This window comes from Stigmatopora nigra, chromosome 19 (genome assembly GCF_051989575.1).
Source record: "Stigmatopora nigra isolate UIUO_SnigA chromosome 19, RoL_Snig_1.1, whole genome shotgun sequence".
In the NCBI taxonomy this organism is placed as follows: domain Eukaryota; kingdom Metazoa; phylum Chordata; class Actinopteri; order Syngnathiformes; family Syngnathidae; genus Stigmatopora; species Stigmatopora nigra.
In genome coordinates, this window is record NC_135526.1 from 2,892,684 (window position 1) to 2,909,845 (window position 17,162).

Genomic DNA, 17,162 nt, shown 5'->3' on the forward strand with positions numbered 1-17,162 from the left:
AACGTCGTCCGCCGACTGGAAGAGGGCGGCGGCGCCTGTTCGGGAATATCGCCACTCTTTCCCGATATATTTTTACACAGATACACCTCGTAAAGTCACCAAAAGCCATTGTCATTAGAGATTGCACAAAAGCCACCAAAAATCCGGCTCAAATCCCACCCCATGCCTCCTTCCCCTAGAGTGAACAAAGTGATGATTCCTCCTCCATCACCGACTTCCTGCATTAAAGGCCATTAAAGCGATTAGCGCTGCTTAACCCTCAGCATCTCTTATTTACGCCGCCGCCTCTTTCTCTCCTCCTCACCCTCCTCTTCATCACAGCCGCCGGTCGGCGTGGCGACGAATGGCCGCGGCAGAGTTAGGGAACTCCAATTTGTCAATGACAAGGATCGGGCAGGCCGCGTGTAAACACTCTTGCGAGCGCCATTCTGTGGTTTCATTTACTGGACGAGGCACTTAGAGGAAAGCGGACCCCCAGAGATGAGGTGGTGGAGGAAGGGGGAGGGGGGGGGGGCGCTTCCTATTACAGGCGTAAACTTTAAAGGGCCCAAATCATCTACTGTGTGAAATGTTCCTTTCTCTCCAATGGAAAGACGCTTAACTATGATAAAGATAAGTATATGTAGGAATACTAAATTAGGCCTGGCATATAAACTGTATTGGTAACAAAAAAATATGTCTGAATCAAAGGTACGACTTATATGCGTATAAGACTTGCTAACCCAAAGTATTATTTACTATTTGTTGGTTATATTTTGTTTTGCAGTAAGAAAACAAGTATTACTGGATGAATTAATTCCTTATATAGTGCTTTTGATTGATACAGTATCTCAGAAATACCACAGCTGATGATATTTTTTCCAAAGATTTTTCCCTTCAAAGTAAGATTTGTACTCCCTATTAAAACCATGAATATGGAGGTGAAAATTGTGAATCAGGGGGTGGCTTATATGTGAGAAATGGTTCAATTAAACGGTTATAAGGCAATTTTAAGGGTCTGGCTTATTTGCGAGTAATCAAGCAGTGAAATTAGCTTTGGGCAAAAGACAAACTCCACTCTAGACTGGTCACCAAACGTGCGATTGACGTTGCGATTGGACATCTTTGTTCTTTTTATTCAAATGTGCTGAATAGAAACTGCTGACAAAGCCATAACAAGTTGGCACCTGTCTTTTCACGACTGGGATCGAGCCAGAACACAAAAGCGCCGCAGACGACGGCCAAGAAGCCCCAGTCCGTCCTGGACCGGAGTTGGGAGAAGGACTAGAGAAGAAAGAGGACTTCAGTGCTGGATCCTCCTAATGGATTGAATCTGGGGGGTCTGAGCGTGGGAACCAAACTCCCTGTAGGTCTTGTACTCCCCACCACGGCAGTCTGACTCCAGGATGTACTGCTGCCCTCGGTAGCCGGGGAACTGGTAGCACACGAATCTGGCGCAGGAAAATCACTTTGACTAACTGACCGCCATTGACATCCATCAGCCTCAATGATAAATCATTGCAGTGGCGGAACAAAGTTGTGTGGTGGCGCTAGGGCCTATTTTTTTCCAAATGGGCCTCCCTTCTTAATGTCCAGGATCCAGTTGAGTGGAAATGAGGGCTAACCAAGATATTCTAATACTCATTCATTCATTTTCCTATTTGAACTAGGGTGGCGGGGGTGCTAGATACTATCTCAGCTGATATATATATATTTAAAATGACTTACGCTCCGCTCTGGATGTGGATGGATCCAACCTGGTTGTTCAACCACCCCATGGCCTGCAGAGAAGGGTAGTCATCGGACAGCTCAAACTGGCGCCCCTTCATGTTTTCCATCTCGTAGATGGTCATGCGAGCTTCCTTGTTGTTCTAAAAAAAACAACAGCAAGATGATGAACACAATGCCGCCCGCCACTCATTGGTAAGTCTCAGGGGGCGTTGGCTTACGGCGCAGCAGATGGGCCTGAAGGAGATCATCCTTTCGATGCGGTTAGAGCTGCTGCCACTGTAGGCCTCCACGCGAGGGTAGTCGCCTTTCTCCAGAACGAACTGCTGGCCGCAGAAGCTGGAGTGTTCGTAGCCCACCCAGCTAAATGCAACAACAACAAAAAAGGAGCCAAAATGGAACAATGTATTCTCAATCAGATTTTGACTTGAAATTTTAGTCCCTCATTGTCAACAAAAGACTATGTTACATTTGCATTAAAACAGTGGCAGCTGGTTTTCACCCAGTATTTTGAATTGGGGGAAACAAGCTACATTTTACAGCTCAATTTTCCTCACATTTCAGCATTCATATTGAATTTCTTCTTGAAAATGTAAATATTCACTACCCGAGTCTGACAATAATTCAGCCCTGTACCCAAATAAACAATCTGGCTGTTTTTTTGTTGTTGTAGTTTTTCACTTTTGGGGGTACATACGTACGCGCCACACTCCACTTTAAGGGATCGAATGTTGTCCAGGTTGCATTCCACGATGTTCTGGCAGCTAGCCGTGAACTCCACACGCTTGCCCTGGAAGTGCTCCTGGTCGTACACGGTGATCTGTACACATACATATACACATGCTTAAACTAAGTACCATAAAATGGAAGTGAAAACAAAACAAAGCATGCCACTCACTCACCTTCCATGGACCTGTGGGTGAGGGATTGGTCGAAGCCATCTTGTTCCTAGGTAACATGCCAAAGCGTGTCAATGACAAGTCGTGCACGTGTGAGCACAAGCTAGGAAAGTGTCGGCAAAGTACCCACCAAAGTGCCGATCCGAGTGTCGCAGGGTTTCACTGGCGGGGCCGCTGGGGGATTATATACCTGGCGCTCGGGGGCCCGCTGGGGGATGACCTGGTGTCAGCATTTTGCTTTGGACTTGACACTATTGTTGGGACACGCACGCATGATGGCATTCCCTTCAACACGATTGGAATCTCTCCATTCAAATGGATTGGACGTCCATCGCCGTCAACGTCGGCCAATGGGGTGTCTTATTTGACCTTTTTTTTGTCTGCGTTTTTGCTGACACATGCACCTCTCATGTCGGACAATGGGAGATGCAAACTCAGCAGGCCCTATGGGTGGTGACCCCCCCGAGACCCTCACACCAACATTACTAATGACACATGCCATTATTGTACATTTGTATAGAGTTCATGTAATGTTAATGTGTGTGTAGGTAGGTTATTTCACACACGTATAAAAGACATGTTCGTCATTTTATTGTTTTCGTTATGCTAAAAATTCTTTATCTTTATCATTTTCTCAACATTCACATACTGTATATTATGATGCATTTTTTTATGAATGATTAAACAAACATTACACTGAGAACTTGTAAAATTTAATCTTATTTAAAGATACGGTGTTGTGAATACTTACAATTGGAATTACACTGTGACCATAGCATGCTTCTGTAAAAAAATATAATAAAATAAATGTTAGTGTCATTCATGCTGATTCTTTAATAATGCATTGTCTGACATGTTTTATTTTTCTAACCTAACATTTTTCAATACTACCTTGAAATATCCAGTTGTTAAAAAATGTGAAATATTTCAGATTAAAATGATTCTTGGGGGTGTTGAACATACACAGACGTTAACACAGGTGGGTGCGAATGCTATTTATTACTCCTCTATTGAAAAAAAACAAAGAGCAATGTGTTTACAAGCAAAAATTGAGTGCGCGCATGTATGTATGTACCAATCATTGGCAGGCTGATACAACACAAACACACACAATATGATGAAATTAAAGAGGCACGGCCAGCTCCGACGAGATGGTGTAAAAAGTGCAAGAAAAACTACGACACGCATTTTGTAGTTGTTACAGTACAAGCATTACAAATAATGACCAATGTAGAACCCCCCTAAAAAAAAAAGAAAAATCAAAACACCTGTTGTTTGTTACATAAGCATGCGTTTCGCTAAACAAAGAGTTGAAAAAGCCAGTACGACATTTACTACAAAACATAAACGTCGAGATGTAAAGAGCGAGCAGACGTACACTTGGACTAAGAACTAGCTGGTGTCATTTTTTGTTTGTTTGTTTGTTTGTTTGCTTTTTTGGGGCAAAAATTCGGAGCCAGCGCGACCAACCACGAAGGCGGCGGGATTCGACAAGCGTGGTTTTGGCAGACTATGTGTTGTGGTAGTTAGCAGGTTTCTAAAGACAATGAATTTTCTTCTTTTAGGGATATGAATGAAGATATTTCTTGGATTATATGTCATTAAATCTTTTTGTATAATCAGTTTTCATCACCTGTTAATCACATTTTAGATGGGATTCTGGCCACGAGACTATGTTTGTGTTTAATGAATAAAATGTACATTAAAATGTTACGAGTGTATGCTGTGGTAGTTAGTAAAAAAAAACAATGATAATAGTAATAGGATTGGAAGTCTAGTATTACACTTAATGGCAGCCATTGAGTTCCTCAATTTTGGGAAGGATGGGCAATGGATATATGCAATTTATTTGTATTGTTGTTTCATCTCCAATTCGTAAAACAACTTCAATTTGTTTAATTTTTTTTTTTAAATCACTGTGTTAACATTAAGGCACAGGCACGGACGGAGGGGCGCCGCCTTTACATGGTGGTCGTAGCGTCTGGTTACCAAAGTAATTTGGTCAAAATTATAATAATACTAATGAAAATAACACATTTGACAACTGGCAAAGTTGAAAAATGAAAAAAAAATGCAGGGAAGTCCAGAAAAAAAACACTTGTACTTTCTGATATGAAATTTTGGGTGACAAATGAGCTGTTTTTTGTGCTCCAAGGGAGGCCATACAATGTCTGCCATCTGTTGGCATCTAGCAACCATGGAAAATTGCTAAACAGAGTTATGTAGCTTTATTTGGACAGTTCATCGGTATTTGCGGTTGAAAACATGTTAGAACCTTGAACATTGGACATGACTCCACTAGGCGGCAGATCTGAGCTCATCTAGAAGATTAGCAAAAACAAAAGCGGCCTTGGCCTTGAAAGCATTGCAACATGATGTTTTGACTGACACTGACCACGCCCACTTGGTCACACACACACACTCACACACTTACAAGGAGGTAAAGGACCCTGATTGGCTGAAGAAGAGCTTCAGCATCCACGTTTATTATTTGACAAGAGTAGCACACGGAAACACCTCCGAAGAAGAGAACAACATTTACTGGCGGGAATTCTCTCTCCTTTCTTTTCCGGAATTGGAAAAAATGCCACAGAGTTCCCGTCGTATCCCAACACACATACACACACACACACACTTGACAGCCAATCAGCCGGCGTTTGACCCTTCCACAGAACTGGCAAAGTTTTGCTACTTCAGTCGTTTTGGAGTGAACGTTGACCGTTTATTTTTTTGAGTGGATTTTGTTGCCGAGCATGTAAAGTTATTTGAGAGAAAGGCCATTAAAAGTCCAGATTTGAGTCTCGGTTGTTGGCGTGCCATTATACAGTACAGTGATATAGAACTTCTAAGCCCCACCCTCCCCCCTCGTGAAGTCACAAGTAGAAATCAGTTTACAAACGCTAACAATATAGCTCTCTAAGCTGTACATCACCCTGAAGAAAGTCAAAGCACAATCACTTTTTTCCATAGGAAACCTCATCTCAAGGCAAATGGATCACCGCCACGTCGCCAAGTCGACCGTCGCGGACCAGGTCGTAAAAACCCCCGCAGCGGTCCGGGTCATCGACGGTCGGGGACCGCAAAAAACCCACTTGGCCAGATCGCAGCCCTAAATCGTAGGTCAAAAAGACCACGGTGACTGACGGAACCACGAGGAGCGGCCTATCAAGTACACTTGCAGCATTCACACGAGGCCTTTTTTTAGCAGCAAATGGAAGAAAAATGCTTTGCTTTTTCTTTGTTTCCTTTTTTTTCAATTTCTTTTTTTTGGACAAAGTGCAATTGCGTTAAACATATATAATATTCTCGACATATACTTTATGGATATATATTTATATATATCTATATATATTTACTCTTCTATATTGTAGATATCAAGCACACTTATCTTTGTGATTATTTACAAAAAAAAAATGGACCAGGACGGGAGAGGAGAGGAAAGCGAGTGAAATCAAATTCTCGGATTATCATTCCCAAAGAGCACCAAGTTCTCCCTTCTTCAAACGGAACCACGTCGGTAAAAATATAAAAGATTTCTACATTGAATACATATTGTACGTCTGCACGTGTAGAGCAAGCTGCTAGTCAATGTCACCATGCAAAGACGGACGACGGGGTTAAGAGAACATTCTCTAAAACTCTTGAATGTCAACTCCATGCGCTCTACTTCCCTGGGAATGTAAGCGTTTCCTGCCGCTCACTTTGTTTAAAACCTTCATTGCCGGAGAGCCAGCTGGCAGCTTAAGTACAAAAATAGTACGACAATTATTTCGGGTCCCCCCCACCCCCCAATCGCCAGGGGACGTGAAAGCTGGACGTACACGACGCAGAAAGAATCAAAATGCTACTAAACTATGTGTTACAATTGGGGAAATCTGTAACGTAATCATTCACTTAAAAACGTTCCTCTGGGTTTTATCACCGTGTGTGTCCAGCTTTACACATTGGAAGGTGCCCCCCCCCCCCAAAAAAAACAACAACAAATAAAAAGGCCAAAACATGGGACAGGGCATTTTGGTTTTTGTGCAATCACCAAATAAATAACTAGCTTATCTAGTTAACGCACTTGGCAGAGTTAGCGTGTAATGCGGCCTGAAAAGAAATGTTCCATTAGTGGACCCGACATAGCTTCACAGTTCCATTGCCCCACAATCCCCCTCCCATACCCACCCACCCACCCACATAAACCCAAGCCCCTCCCACCCCCCTCTCCCCACGCACGTCTACATTCAATACGGCATCATGTAAGCTGTGCAAAACCTTACGTTGCCTGGCTGGCTCGCCATTTTGTTGCATGTGTCTTTGGTACAAAACAATCAATGAAAATAGATTAATAGTGTGCAAATATTCCTTTGTAACGAAAAAAATAGCTCTCGGCCTCGCCCACCTGGAGAGTAGCGACAAGCAACGGTCACCTTTTTGCGGAGGCCTCTCAAACAGACCACCCAACCAACCAACCAAAACGCATACATACAGTGACTCTGTGGCATCGCGCAAGCAGAGCTCTCGTATTGACGCACATTCACGAGATCTTGGAACACGTGGCCACGTTTCTTAACCCACGCACTCACGTAAACTTCTCCCGCCATCACACCTGCACGCACACGCACACACAAGGCACAATGAATAGAATCGAATCACTCGAAACACTAGCATGAACCCACTCACGGCTACTGTACAAGAAGGGGAGGGGGGGTGGGGGGGGGAGCCATCTTCCTTTTTTTTCAATTCCTCCTGGCGGTCTGGCGCCCGTCTGCCCCACCCGTGAAGAACTAGCACCAAACTACGCCTTTCCGGTCGTCGGGGCGGGAAGCCGGGGCGCGTGACGACACGTGTGCAGGGACGCCGGGTGGGAGGGGCATGCAAAAAGGGAGCGTGGTTATACGGGGAACAGCAGGGCGGGAACGCTGGGGCCGCGCCCGTTTACATTTTGGAGGTGGGCACGCGCAACCCCACCAGGCCACCGGTGGGGTCACCGCATCCCGTGTTCTCCAAGATCTTGTTGACAAAATCCGAAGTCTGCCCGGCGACTGGGGGCGACACTGTGGAATAAACAGAAAGTCAATTGGAGATAAAGCTGGGAGGGAGCAAAATGATGCCTCGACTCTGGGATTAACACAATATATGGCTATGGAGGTAGACGGGGAAAAAAGACCGGATAGGGACCCCCAAAGACCGGAATTGGTGAACCCTGCCATAATTACCGGCTAGCAGACATGGTGTCCCGTTGAGGTTGAACCTTACCAAGCTTATCTTGAATCATCCTCTCCAGCGTGTCACTCATGTTGCTCTCACGAGGGGACGAGTCCTCCGCTCGGCTGACGATCTCCTCCTTGATGGCATTGATGACGAACAACAGGCGATCTACGGGAAGACGCCATCGTCAAGTCGACCTCTTTTTGGCGAGCGGGCGCCATTGCCCAAACGTACCGTACTCTGTGCTGAGTCCCCACAGTTTCACCTTGTTGGCTTCGTACTGCGCCTTCTTCTTCAGACGACAGGCCCTGCGCAAACGGAGTCATGTGACCTTGGTGGCCTGAGGGAGGGGGGGAGGTTGGCGTTACCTGGACGCTAGCTTGTTCTTTTCCTTGCGCGACCACGGCCTAGCAGTGAGAGGCAGTTCGCTGACGGGCGTCAGGTCGCCGATCACCTTGTTGAGTTTTCGCAGCTCGGTTCCAATCTGCAGGAGCTTCCTGGGGTTGGGCGTCAAGTCCTCCACGTCCGTTCGCCGGGACTTTTTCAGCGCGTATTTTCCTACGAGTGACAGAGTAAGGTGTTGCGGATCGCACTGACGAGAGAGTGGCAAGAGGAGGGAGGCTTTACCGTGCAGCGGGCCTTTCCTCTGGTACAAGTTGCTGGGCAGAGTGTGGCGGTCCCACTCGGAAGGTTTGAGCATGCGTTCCTGCTTGGACGGCGTCAGCTGCTCGCTGTACTCCCAGAAGTAACGACGCTTGCCTCGCTTGCGGCTCGACACGCCCGCCGTCAAACCCTTCACGTCTTCCAGGAGGGACACGTCGCAGCCTGTGGGTCCAAAGAACAAGTTATATACAGTGGTACCGATGAATGATTTTTAATGGCCCTCTATAACTTTAAAATAATGTTTATGGATATGGGACTTTAGAAGATGACTAATCTCTTTGAATTGGCCGTCAATTCAAATGGAAATTTGTCTATGCACATACCGGGCTCTGAGAAGGCATCGCTCATGTCGTCGTCCTTGTCGGCCTCGTAGTCCTCATCTTCATCCTCATCCTCGTTGTCAGACAGCTCATGCTCACTCCCGAAGCCTTCGTCGTGGTCTTCGTCGTCCAACTCCAGCCCGTCGCCCTCGTCGTCGTCTTCCTCTTCTTCTTCTTCTTCTTCCTCTTCCTCCTCTTCTTCATCTTCCTCGTCGTCATCCGGAAGCGAAAGGCTCCTCCTGGCCAGCCGGCTTTGCGTGAGAAACAAGGAGTAGTTGTGTTCTTCTTTGCTCTTCTCCTCTTCCACCACCAGGACGACGCCAACCTCCGGCCCCCCGGGTACACCGCACTCTGTGGCGGGGCTGGCCTCTTCCGCCCCGGGCGCGACAATAGGCTTACCCGGGGCGGCGGGCGATGGCGGGGCGGCCTCGGCCGACGTGGACGCCGCCGCCGCGTTGTGTCGTTTGGGGGCCGGTGGGGGTTCCGCCCTCTCAAGGTAGGTTGGCGGGGGGACCTCGGCTGGAGCTTTGCGAGCGCTCAGGCGGACTTTGGCTTTGCGGACAAAGTCAAAGTTGGCCAACAAAGTGCCCGTCTTGGACACTCCCGCCTGGCCTTTGCCCTGGGGGGTGTGGTCCGGGGTGGCGCGCGGGGGTGCTTGAGTCTTGGTCATGGTCTCAGTGCTGGAGGGGACCGGCCGGGTGGCCTTGCGGAAACCCTCGGGGAAGTCGGGCACCATGCTCCTGCAGAGGCGGGACGAAGACCCGGGGAGCGGCGACCTCTTGTCGGGGGTGGCCGTCTGCGTGGCTTCGGCGGGGGGGCAGAGAGCCTCGCACACGGGCTGAGAGTCCTCGCTGTTGAGCTGAGCCAGAGTGGGCGTCTGGCCGATCACTTCTTCGTCTTGGTACGGGCTGGAGAAGTCGTCCAAGCCCAGAAAGTCCACCTCCTTGGTACCCCAGATGTCGCAGCTGGTCAGACGTGTATATCTGTGTGGAAAAAGCAGCACGGCAAAAATGCATGAAGCTCAGCATGGGGTGGGGGTCTTCTCGGCGCTCCCACCTGGTGAGGTCCTCCCAGTACGAGTCCCACTGCTCAAAAGCCGGAGCGCCGTGGGCCGCGTCGCACTCTCCGAGGGCCATCATCAGCTGCTGCTCCGCCTCGCAATCTTTGGCACCGTCGGCCACGCCCACCATGGCCTCCCCATAAGGGCTCTGTCGGTGACTCATGTCTCTGTCCTGCAAAGGCAAGTTTTTTCACAATCACAAATTTTACATAAAGAGTGATCAATTTCAAAACATACATTAATTACCACATATTTTAAAGCAATAAATGGTAAGAGTTACATGTAAACATCACAATGTTTTTGTCGGGCTATGCAGCTCATTCTGCTATGCATACCGTGGCCACAAGAGGGCCGTGAGAGTATTATACGCGTACCAGCTCATACATGAAGTCGGGGTCTGACGTGTTGGCGAGAAGTTCGGTGCTCGTCAACGCCTGGTCGGCGAAGGAGAATTGTTGAAAGTCGTCCCCAAAGGGAGGTTCCATCCCACTCACGCTGGGCTGCAACAAAGACCTCCATTACTCATATAGCCAATTACATGTTATAGTAGTAAGCAAGAATGCAAAATAATTACCCTTTTAAGTTCAAAAGCTATTACAAACTGATCTCATGAAAGGCATACTTTTCCCCCAAAGCTAATTTTTCCCTAAAATTGGAGGAAGATATGTTTTTGGGAAAAACGTATGATCTTCAAAGGTTTATAATGAATGACTAAAATGTGCAAAGTGCTTAAAAAATAATTTTCACAGTTCCCCTTTTCTCGCCAATAAATTCTAACAGTGAGAGAGGGCTTCTCGGCGAAATGCTGACATGGCACCTGCTTGCGTGTTAATTGGCAAACAACACAAGCGGCCCTCGCCTCTGTAATCAAGTGCAATTTCTGCCGAGTTAGGGATGGATTAACACGGTGGCGTGTGGCAAAATCCCACCTGAGGCATCGCAAGGCACAGCTCAGAGCACCAGTGGTGGGGAACCTCTGGGCCCGGCGTCCAGTCCCAGAGGCGCGAGGGCTGTCGAGGGCGGGTCACGTTGTGACTCTCGTTCTTGATCTAATCAAAGAAAATCAAATGGAAAAAAACAGCATAGAATGTTAACAATTCAGCAACCAGTTAAAACCAGTTTTGTCTAGACCCTGGTTTGCTAAATTAAGGAAATCTAATGGAGGTCATACTTGTCGTCCAATTCATATTGACATATGGGTAGTCAATCTTACTAAAAATGATCTGTCAATGCTTGAAAAAGCAACCAAGCTAATTTGTAAACAAAACAAATCCCTTGCTACTTAATCTCATTTAAATTTCAAACCTCCAAACTACCTTATTATTAACCACACCCCCTCCAAAAAAATAAATATATCAATCCAAAGCATGCGACAATCAAAGTTTTCTCAGCAGTGCAGAAAAGGGAAGCCGCGGCATGGTGATGCTAGCAGATCCAAACACTGGCGAGTGTCCAACTAGGCCAACAAGCGTGTTTGGAACTGGCTGTTGACTGATCTTCATCCCGTCGCGGATATCCGCAGCCGGAACTGAACCGTCGGTAGCATCTTCAGCTGCTCCTGACAGCAGTTGTGTAATGTACTAACACACACGACTCAAACACACAAAGGGTGTGTACTACTTGGCCCATGTTATGTACACACTCGATATGACTCAGCACAATGTAGGAATAACACAGACTCTGGTAACATGATCGATTTCATGATAGATGTAAAATTCACCTTCAATCATGATCATTTTCACCATAATATATTGTTATGACTTTGACGAAATAAGATGTTGTAATGGAGATTTTTCAATGCAAAAAGTGTGATGCATCTCAAAATCACTGACTGAAATACACTGTTGTGGCCATGAAATAGAGTACTTACTGTAAAGATTTATTATTTTCATAATAGATGAAAATTTATATTTATATTCCAAATTGATCCTACTAACAAAATGAGATGAGAAGAGCCACCATCCAATCAGCATGAAAACAAGTCAATTGGCCTCATCCCATATTCATGTGTCATATCTTTGTAATGGATCAATAGAACAATCAATATGGCATGCCAGGTTAAGTCAAATCTGCCACATTATTACACAAAATTAACGTGTTAGAATTAAAATGTGAATATTTGATATCATAGGAAAAAGGCAGTAATTGTAGTGTAATTCACTTGAAAGGTGTCAAAATGTCAAAAACCTCATAGAACATGCTGTGCTTATTACATCCTCAAGGAAGCAAAACACAACCTAGTGCTAAGTTTACAGTGCCAACACCCACGTAAACCCGTCGTTCTATTGGTCGAAAGCCGGTCATGTTCCGCCTCCGCGCTCAGCCAATTGGTCTAATCCTCTGTCCGCAACGGGGCAATCGTACATAACAACGAGCCCGCGCTCAAGGTAGGTTGAGGCTGAAGATAAACAAGTTGAGGGCCTGCGTGGTTTTCGCTGGCCTTCAAACAAACATGTTCCACTTTTTCCATCCTTGACCACCGTACAAACATTCAACAACGCCCAACCACCAAAACAACCTCAACCACGGACCGATTTATGATGTTAAGCGCTAGCTACTCACGTCAAATATGTCTAATTAACACCAACACTCGCGTTACGTCGAGTCCACTTGACAGGCGTCCATCAAAAAACATTCAGATATATTTTGATTATTATTTTTGTTGCGTTTTTTTACCCAAAAATGGGGAAAGCAGGATAATTCCAGCGCGTGTTTGCGTGTTGGGGGGCGTGTACCCTGCTTGCAGAAGTCAACGCGACAAACGAGCAGTCGAATCCCATCAACAAGACGAGTGAAAAACGTCCCGTGTGTGTTCAACATGTGAACATTAGCAACCGAAACACTACCTAAGCATTATTTGTTGAAAGTCATCGTCACCAGCAATTAGACGGGCACCCGCGCTAGATGCTAACAATAGTGTTTCAATTACGTTCCAATGATCAAAGTTGTTTGTGAATGTTTGTCGCTCAGCCGGGGTAACAATAAAAGCACTGCACCCGCTCACACAACCGGGATAAAGAAAAGGCATTTATTGATATTTTTGTTATTGTTATTATTTGCAGTTTTGGATCTGGACGGAATAGCTGGGTTCGACTCGGCCTTCGACCGCCCCAAATACAAGAAGAGACGCTTAGCTGTCAAGCTAACCAACGAGCGAATAATCCCAAATCACCAAAGCGCGAGCCATTGCTTGCCCCCGAGGCGGAGGAGAAAGAGAAAGCTTACAAAAACGAATACGCAACACTCACTTGCGGGTGGAGCCGCTGGCGTTCTGCTTAAAGATTCAATCCGCTTTGGACGCTGCTGCGCTCGGGTCAGCAGCTCGTTTGTTTCGTTTCCTTGGCGAGTTTTTGCTGCTCGCTGGTTTTGTTTTGTTTTGTCGCTTCCTGGAAGGCGCGTGACTTCGAAGCACGTGGTGCAAAGCTTAGCCAATGATAATGGATGGATTCGCGAGCCTCATGAGAAACTCAAGACACGCACACACACACACACACACACACACACATAGTGCACAATGCACCCGAAGAGAATGAAAAGCAAAACATAATTGGACGTCTATTCTCGTCAATGGCATTGAAAGTGTAAGAAAACGCATCAAACAGGCAGTTGATAAGAACTCCCATTCCATATTCAAGATGTTCAGCTCAGTTATATTTCATAACTTATTTATTTCAATCCTTACAATGTATAGTAGATTGCAAAATTCGAGAATAGGAATGTTATCTGATGCAATGAACAGCAAACTGCTGGTGTCTTCCATATTTGGACTTCCTGTCTCAAATGCGACCACTTGGCATGACTCAGGACAAGTCTATCTTTCTATTACAGTGCACCTCTAGGATTTGTTTGGACGAGGGAGAGGTTTTGAAGAAGGAAAATAAGCATAAATGTGATTGTAAAAAATTAACTGTTCTGCCATTCACTGTGGTAATTTGATTAAAATGAAAAGAACATCTATATCAGCTAATTAGATATAGTACAGTATGTGGTACACTGTGTTTAATTATAAATTAGGGATGGAACTCGATTTAAAAAAACAACTTAATTAATTAGAGGCTTAATCTTAAGCATTTGGGAAAATGAATGAATGATGAATGTTTTTGTAGGATGGCAGAAAATACTCATCAGTAATATCTGATTACAATTTTTTTTTTCAGCTAAATCTTTTTGTAATCAGGATTCCTGTACTTTATTCCCCACCTCATTAATGTGACCAAAACACATGACTCAGATCTCCTCCATCAGTTTTATATATTTACTTTACATAGTAAAAGAATGATGACATTCCATCCCCAAAGAAGCAACAAAGGAGCTCACACTTGATCAAGCAAAATGCACCCAAAAAACATCCAGCTGAAAAATAATCATCACTGTCACTATTTTTTTCACTGCTTTGTTTTTCCCCTTAATTTCCAGCGGTCTGTCATAATTCAGTTTTGATTCTGTGCATGAGATCCTTGTGGTCTACTTTATGGCTTTGGTTCTTCCAGCGGTGGAACGCCAGTAAAGCGATGTTCTTTGCCGCCACGGCGCTCATCTCCATGGCGCTGCCCGCCCACTCCACGCCATTTAAGTAGTACAGGTGAGGCCGTAGTTCGACCGGGGGAAGGGATGCCTCTGCTGAGCTACCGTAGCGAGGGTACGCCTGCCAATTTGTCACCTGCACCGAGTAGTATGACCTGGGTTGGGGGGGGGGGGGGGGGACACAACCATCAATAAAGTTCCCACTTGTTAACGGCGATGGACGTCCAACCATTTCCACGGCGATGGCGTCTCACCTAAACAGCATTTTGAGCTGCTCTTTGGTGAGCACTTCGGGTGAGAAGACTTTGTAGACGGCGGCCTCGTGTGCCCGTTTGCGGCGGAAACCCGGCGACACACTGACGGGGTAAACGCTGGCCACGCTGTTGAAGAATAACGCCGGCGCTTGGGTGGTCAGCACGCCGGCGTACGGGAAGAGGCGTGCGTCGGGGAAGCCGAAAAGCGAAGTGTTGAGGTAGCCGTGCACCACAGTGGCCACTGTGCCATGGTAGCTGCCCGATGCCGGTTCCACCGCCGGCGTGAAGTCTGGGAAGGAGACGTTCGAGCCCTGCAATGGCGCCGCTAGCACCACTGCATCGTAGGTGGCGGATGGGGTCGCCTCGTCCTCTTCGGCCAAGAGCAGCTGGTATCGAAGAGCGCCGTCTGCAGTGAAAAGCGTCAAATGTGCGTCAATTTTGTCTTATCCCATGTACCCATAACATGTTTTTTTTTGTTTAAAATATTAAAAAAAGCATACCGAGGCCGCAGCCATTACTTATTTAAGTTAAATCTGGGTGATAACATTGAAAATATAACCACCAAATGAGTACATTCAACAACAATGAACACAATAATAACTATCTTAATTCCACTTTTTTCTTCGTTTTCGTAAATGGCATTGAACTTGGGATAGGCAATCGGTGGTTGGAAACTAAATCTCTAAGAGACGTACCCATGTGTAGTGGTCGTACAGCTGTGACGCGTGCCGTCACCAAGTTAGCGTTAGCCGTTTTCAACAGTCCTTCGCAAACCCGCTTATTGCCGCCTTCTACTGCCCACAAGTTGGAGTGGGCGCTCGCCAGCGACACGGCACCTGCAAATACAGCCAAAATTCAACTCAATAAAAGTACAAGATATAATATAATCCAAAAACTAGGGTAACTTGGTCCTCACCTACAAAGGCAGGTATGCTGACATTCTGGCCATAGTTTAGCCTTATGATGGGGGCGATGACCTCATCAATGAAACGTTGGGACACGCCCAACTCCAGCAGGGAATCGGAAAGCGGCCTGCGCGTCATATTGACGAAGCCGCTCCCACCAAGCGAGTCCACGAGTTCCTCCACCGAAGTGAACGCGTACCCGTGAGCTTGGTACTTGTAGATCCTACAAATGCGCAGAATACCACAGCCGCTACGTTGACATCTGATGGATGTACGGCGAAGGCGTGTCTGACCTCATGAACTTCTCCATGACCTCCTCCAGCCACATGTGTACCCGGATGAAACTGGTGCCGTAGCGCCACCACAGACGGAGAAGGTCCAGCAGGTACCAGTCGCTCTCCTCGGCAATCACTTCGGTGCCGTCGAACACGGCCGTTTTGCCCGACACGCCGCGCCGGTACGCCAGGCCTGCGTGCACGTGTGCGCGCGTCACGGGGTGGTGATTTGCGTCGGTGGGTGTGGTGGCTTACCCAGCTGCTTGACAAAGTCTTGCATGTGCATGTTGAGCGCGTGCACCACGGAGCCGCCTGCCTCGTACTGATTGTTGTTGACGGTGACGGTGGCCAAGCGCCCGCCCACCTGGCCCTTCTCGTACACATCCAGCTGCACTTCGGGCCCAAAGTGCTGGCGAAGGAAGTGGGCTGTCGCGCTGCCCCCGATGCCGGCCCCGACCACCGCTAAAAAAAAAAATATTGACACGGTCATGAAACATAGCCATTTCAAATTTCGAGTGTGTTTTATGAGTGAAATTATTCACCCATTAGTAAATAATTTTTCATAATTTTATGCAGCTTGACCATCCAATTAAGTTAAAAAAAACGTATATTGTGTGAATGCTTGATAGAAAATGAGAATTTTGAGAAAATTTTGTTATTTCATTATTATTACTATTATTAGTCATTACATGCTTTTTTTCTCACTCCCCTTCTTTCTTTTGCATATTACAGATCTACTTAAAACCTACTTGGGGTCAATATGTGCAAAATTCCTATTCAAGCAAATGTTGACCTGATTTTAAGATTTTGATCAGGTCTTTAGGAATGTGAATTACTTGGACACTTTGAAGTGTAATGCTTGAACATGACTGTTCAACGAGTTAAGTAATCGATTATTTGGCTGTCCCGTCCAATCCAATTGCAAATGGAATGGGAGTCTATTATTGTCAAAAGGAGGTCAAAACATAATAACGTACGTATTCACTGTCAATACATGTAATCTGTGTTCTTGCCTATTCTGGAGGGCGGAGCTCCATCCTGAGCGGTGGCCGCCGAGGAGAGGGCGACCAAGGCACCTAGCAGGTATCCCAGGACGCCACAGGGGTCTTCGTCAGTGGACCTGGGCAGACGACGCATGTTGGCTGCCACTGGCCGACGACGAGACGCCGAATTCGGAAAGAAAGCAACAAACGTTTGCTTCCTCTGCTAACATTTACTGGCTAGCTGATACAGACGAGCCTTACACAGGGATATCACGTGACAGGATTGTGTCCACTTGTGACCCAATCAGATTCAGGGGTTACGTCACTCGTTTCAATGAAATTACTCTAGTATACAAGTCTGGTCCTCGAGGGCCCC

The 17,162-nt window shown here is 46.4% G+C and overlaps 3 protein-coding genes across 3 annotated transcripts; all 3 read right to left on the minus strand.

Moving 5' to 3' along the window:
• Window positions 1–1,077: 1,077 nt before the first annotated feature.
• On the minus strand, window positions 1,078–2,851 carry cryba1b (crystallin, beta A1b). The gene is made up of 6 exons (XM_077741388.1): window positions 2,737–2,851; window positions 2,610–2,655; window positions 2,409–2,527; window positions 1,929–2,070; window positions 1,708–1,850; window positions 1,078–1,430 (listed from the first exon to the last, which is right to left on the minus strand). Exons 2-6 carry the CDS (start codon window positions 2,646–2,648, stop codon window positions 1,283–1,285), a joined length of 591 nt encoding a protein of 196 aa, XP_077597514.1. The 5' UTR covers window positions 2,649–2,655; window positions 2,737–2,851; the 3' UTR covers window positions 1,078–1,282.
• Window positions 2,852–6,789: 3,938 nt separating this feature from the next.
• On the minus strand, window positions 6,790–13,261 carry crebrf (creb3 regulatory factor). Its single transcript, XM_077740450.1, has 10 exons — window positions 13,094–13,261; window positions 10,775–10,894; window positions 10,220–10,345; window positions 9,842–10,017; window positions 8,789–9,768; window positions 8,430–8,627; window positions 8,171–8,360; window positions 8,037–8,110; window positions 7,851–7,970; window positions 6,790–7,648 (listed from the first exon to the last, which is right to left on the minus strand). The coding sequence occupies exons 2-10, from the start codon at window positions 10,781–10,783 to the stop codon at window positions 7,530–7,532; spliced, it is 1,992 nt and encodes a 663-aa protein (XP_077596576.1). The 5' UTR covers window positions 10,784–10,894; window positions 13,094–13,261; the 3' UTR covers window positions 6,790–7,529.
• Window positions 13,262–14,086: 825 nt separating this feature from the next.
• On the minus strand, window positions 14,087–17,104 carry pcyox1l (prenylcysteine oxidase 1 like). The gene is made up of 7 exons (XM_077740451.1): window positions 16,817–17,104; window positions 16,059–16,265; window positions 15,822–15,996; window positions 15,540–15,751; window positions 15,319–15,459; window positions 14,624–15,029; window positions 14,087–14,524 (listed from the first exon to the last, which is right to left on the minus strand). The coding sequence occupies exons 1-7, from the start codon at window positions 16,938–16,940 to the stop codon at window positions 14,269–14,271; spliced, it is 1,521 nt and encodes a 506-aa protein (XP_077596577.1). The 5' UTR covers window positions 16,941–17,104; the 3' UTR covers window positions 14,087–14,268.
• Between the last annotated feature and the right edge of the window lie 58 nt (window positions 17,105–17,162).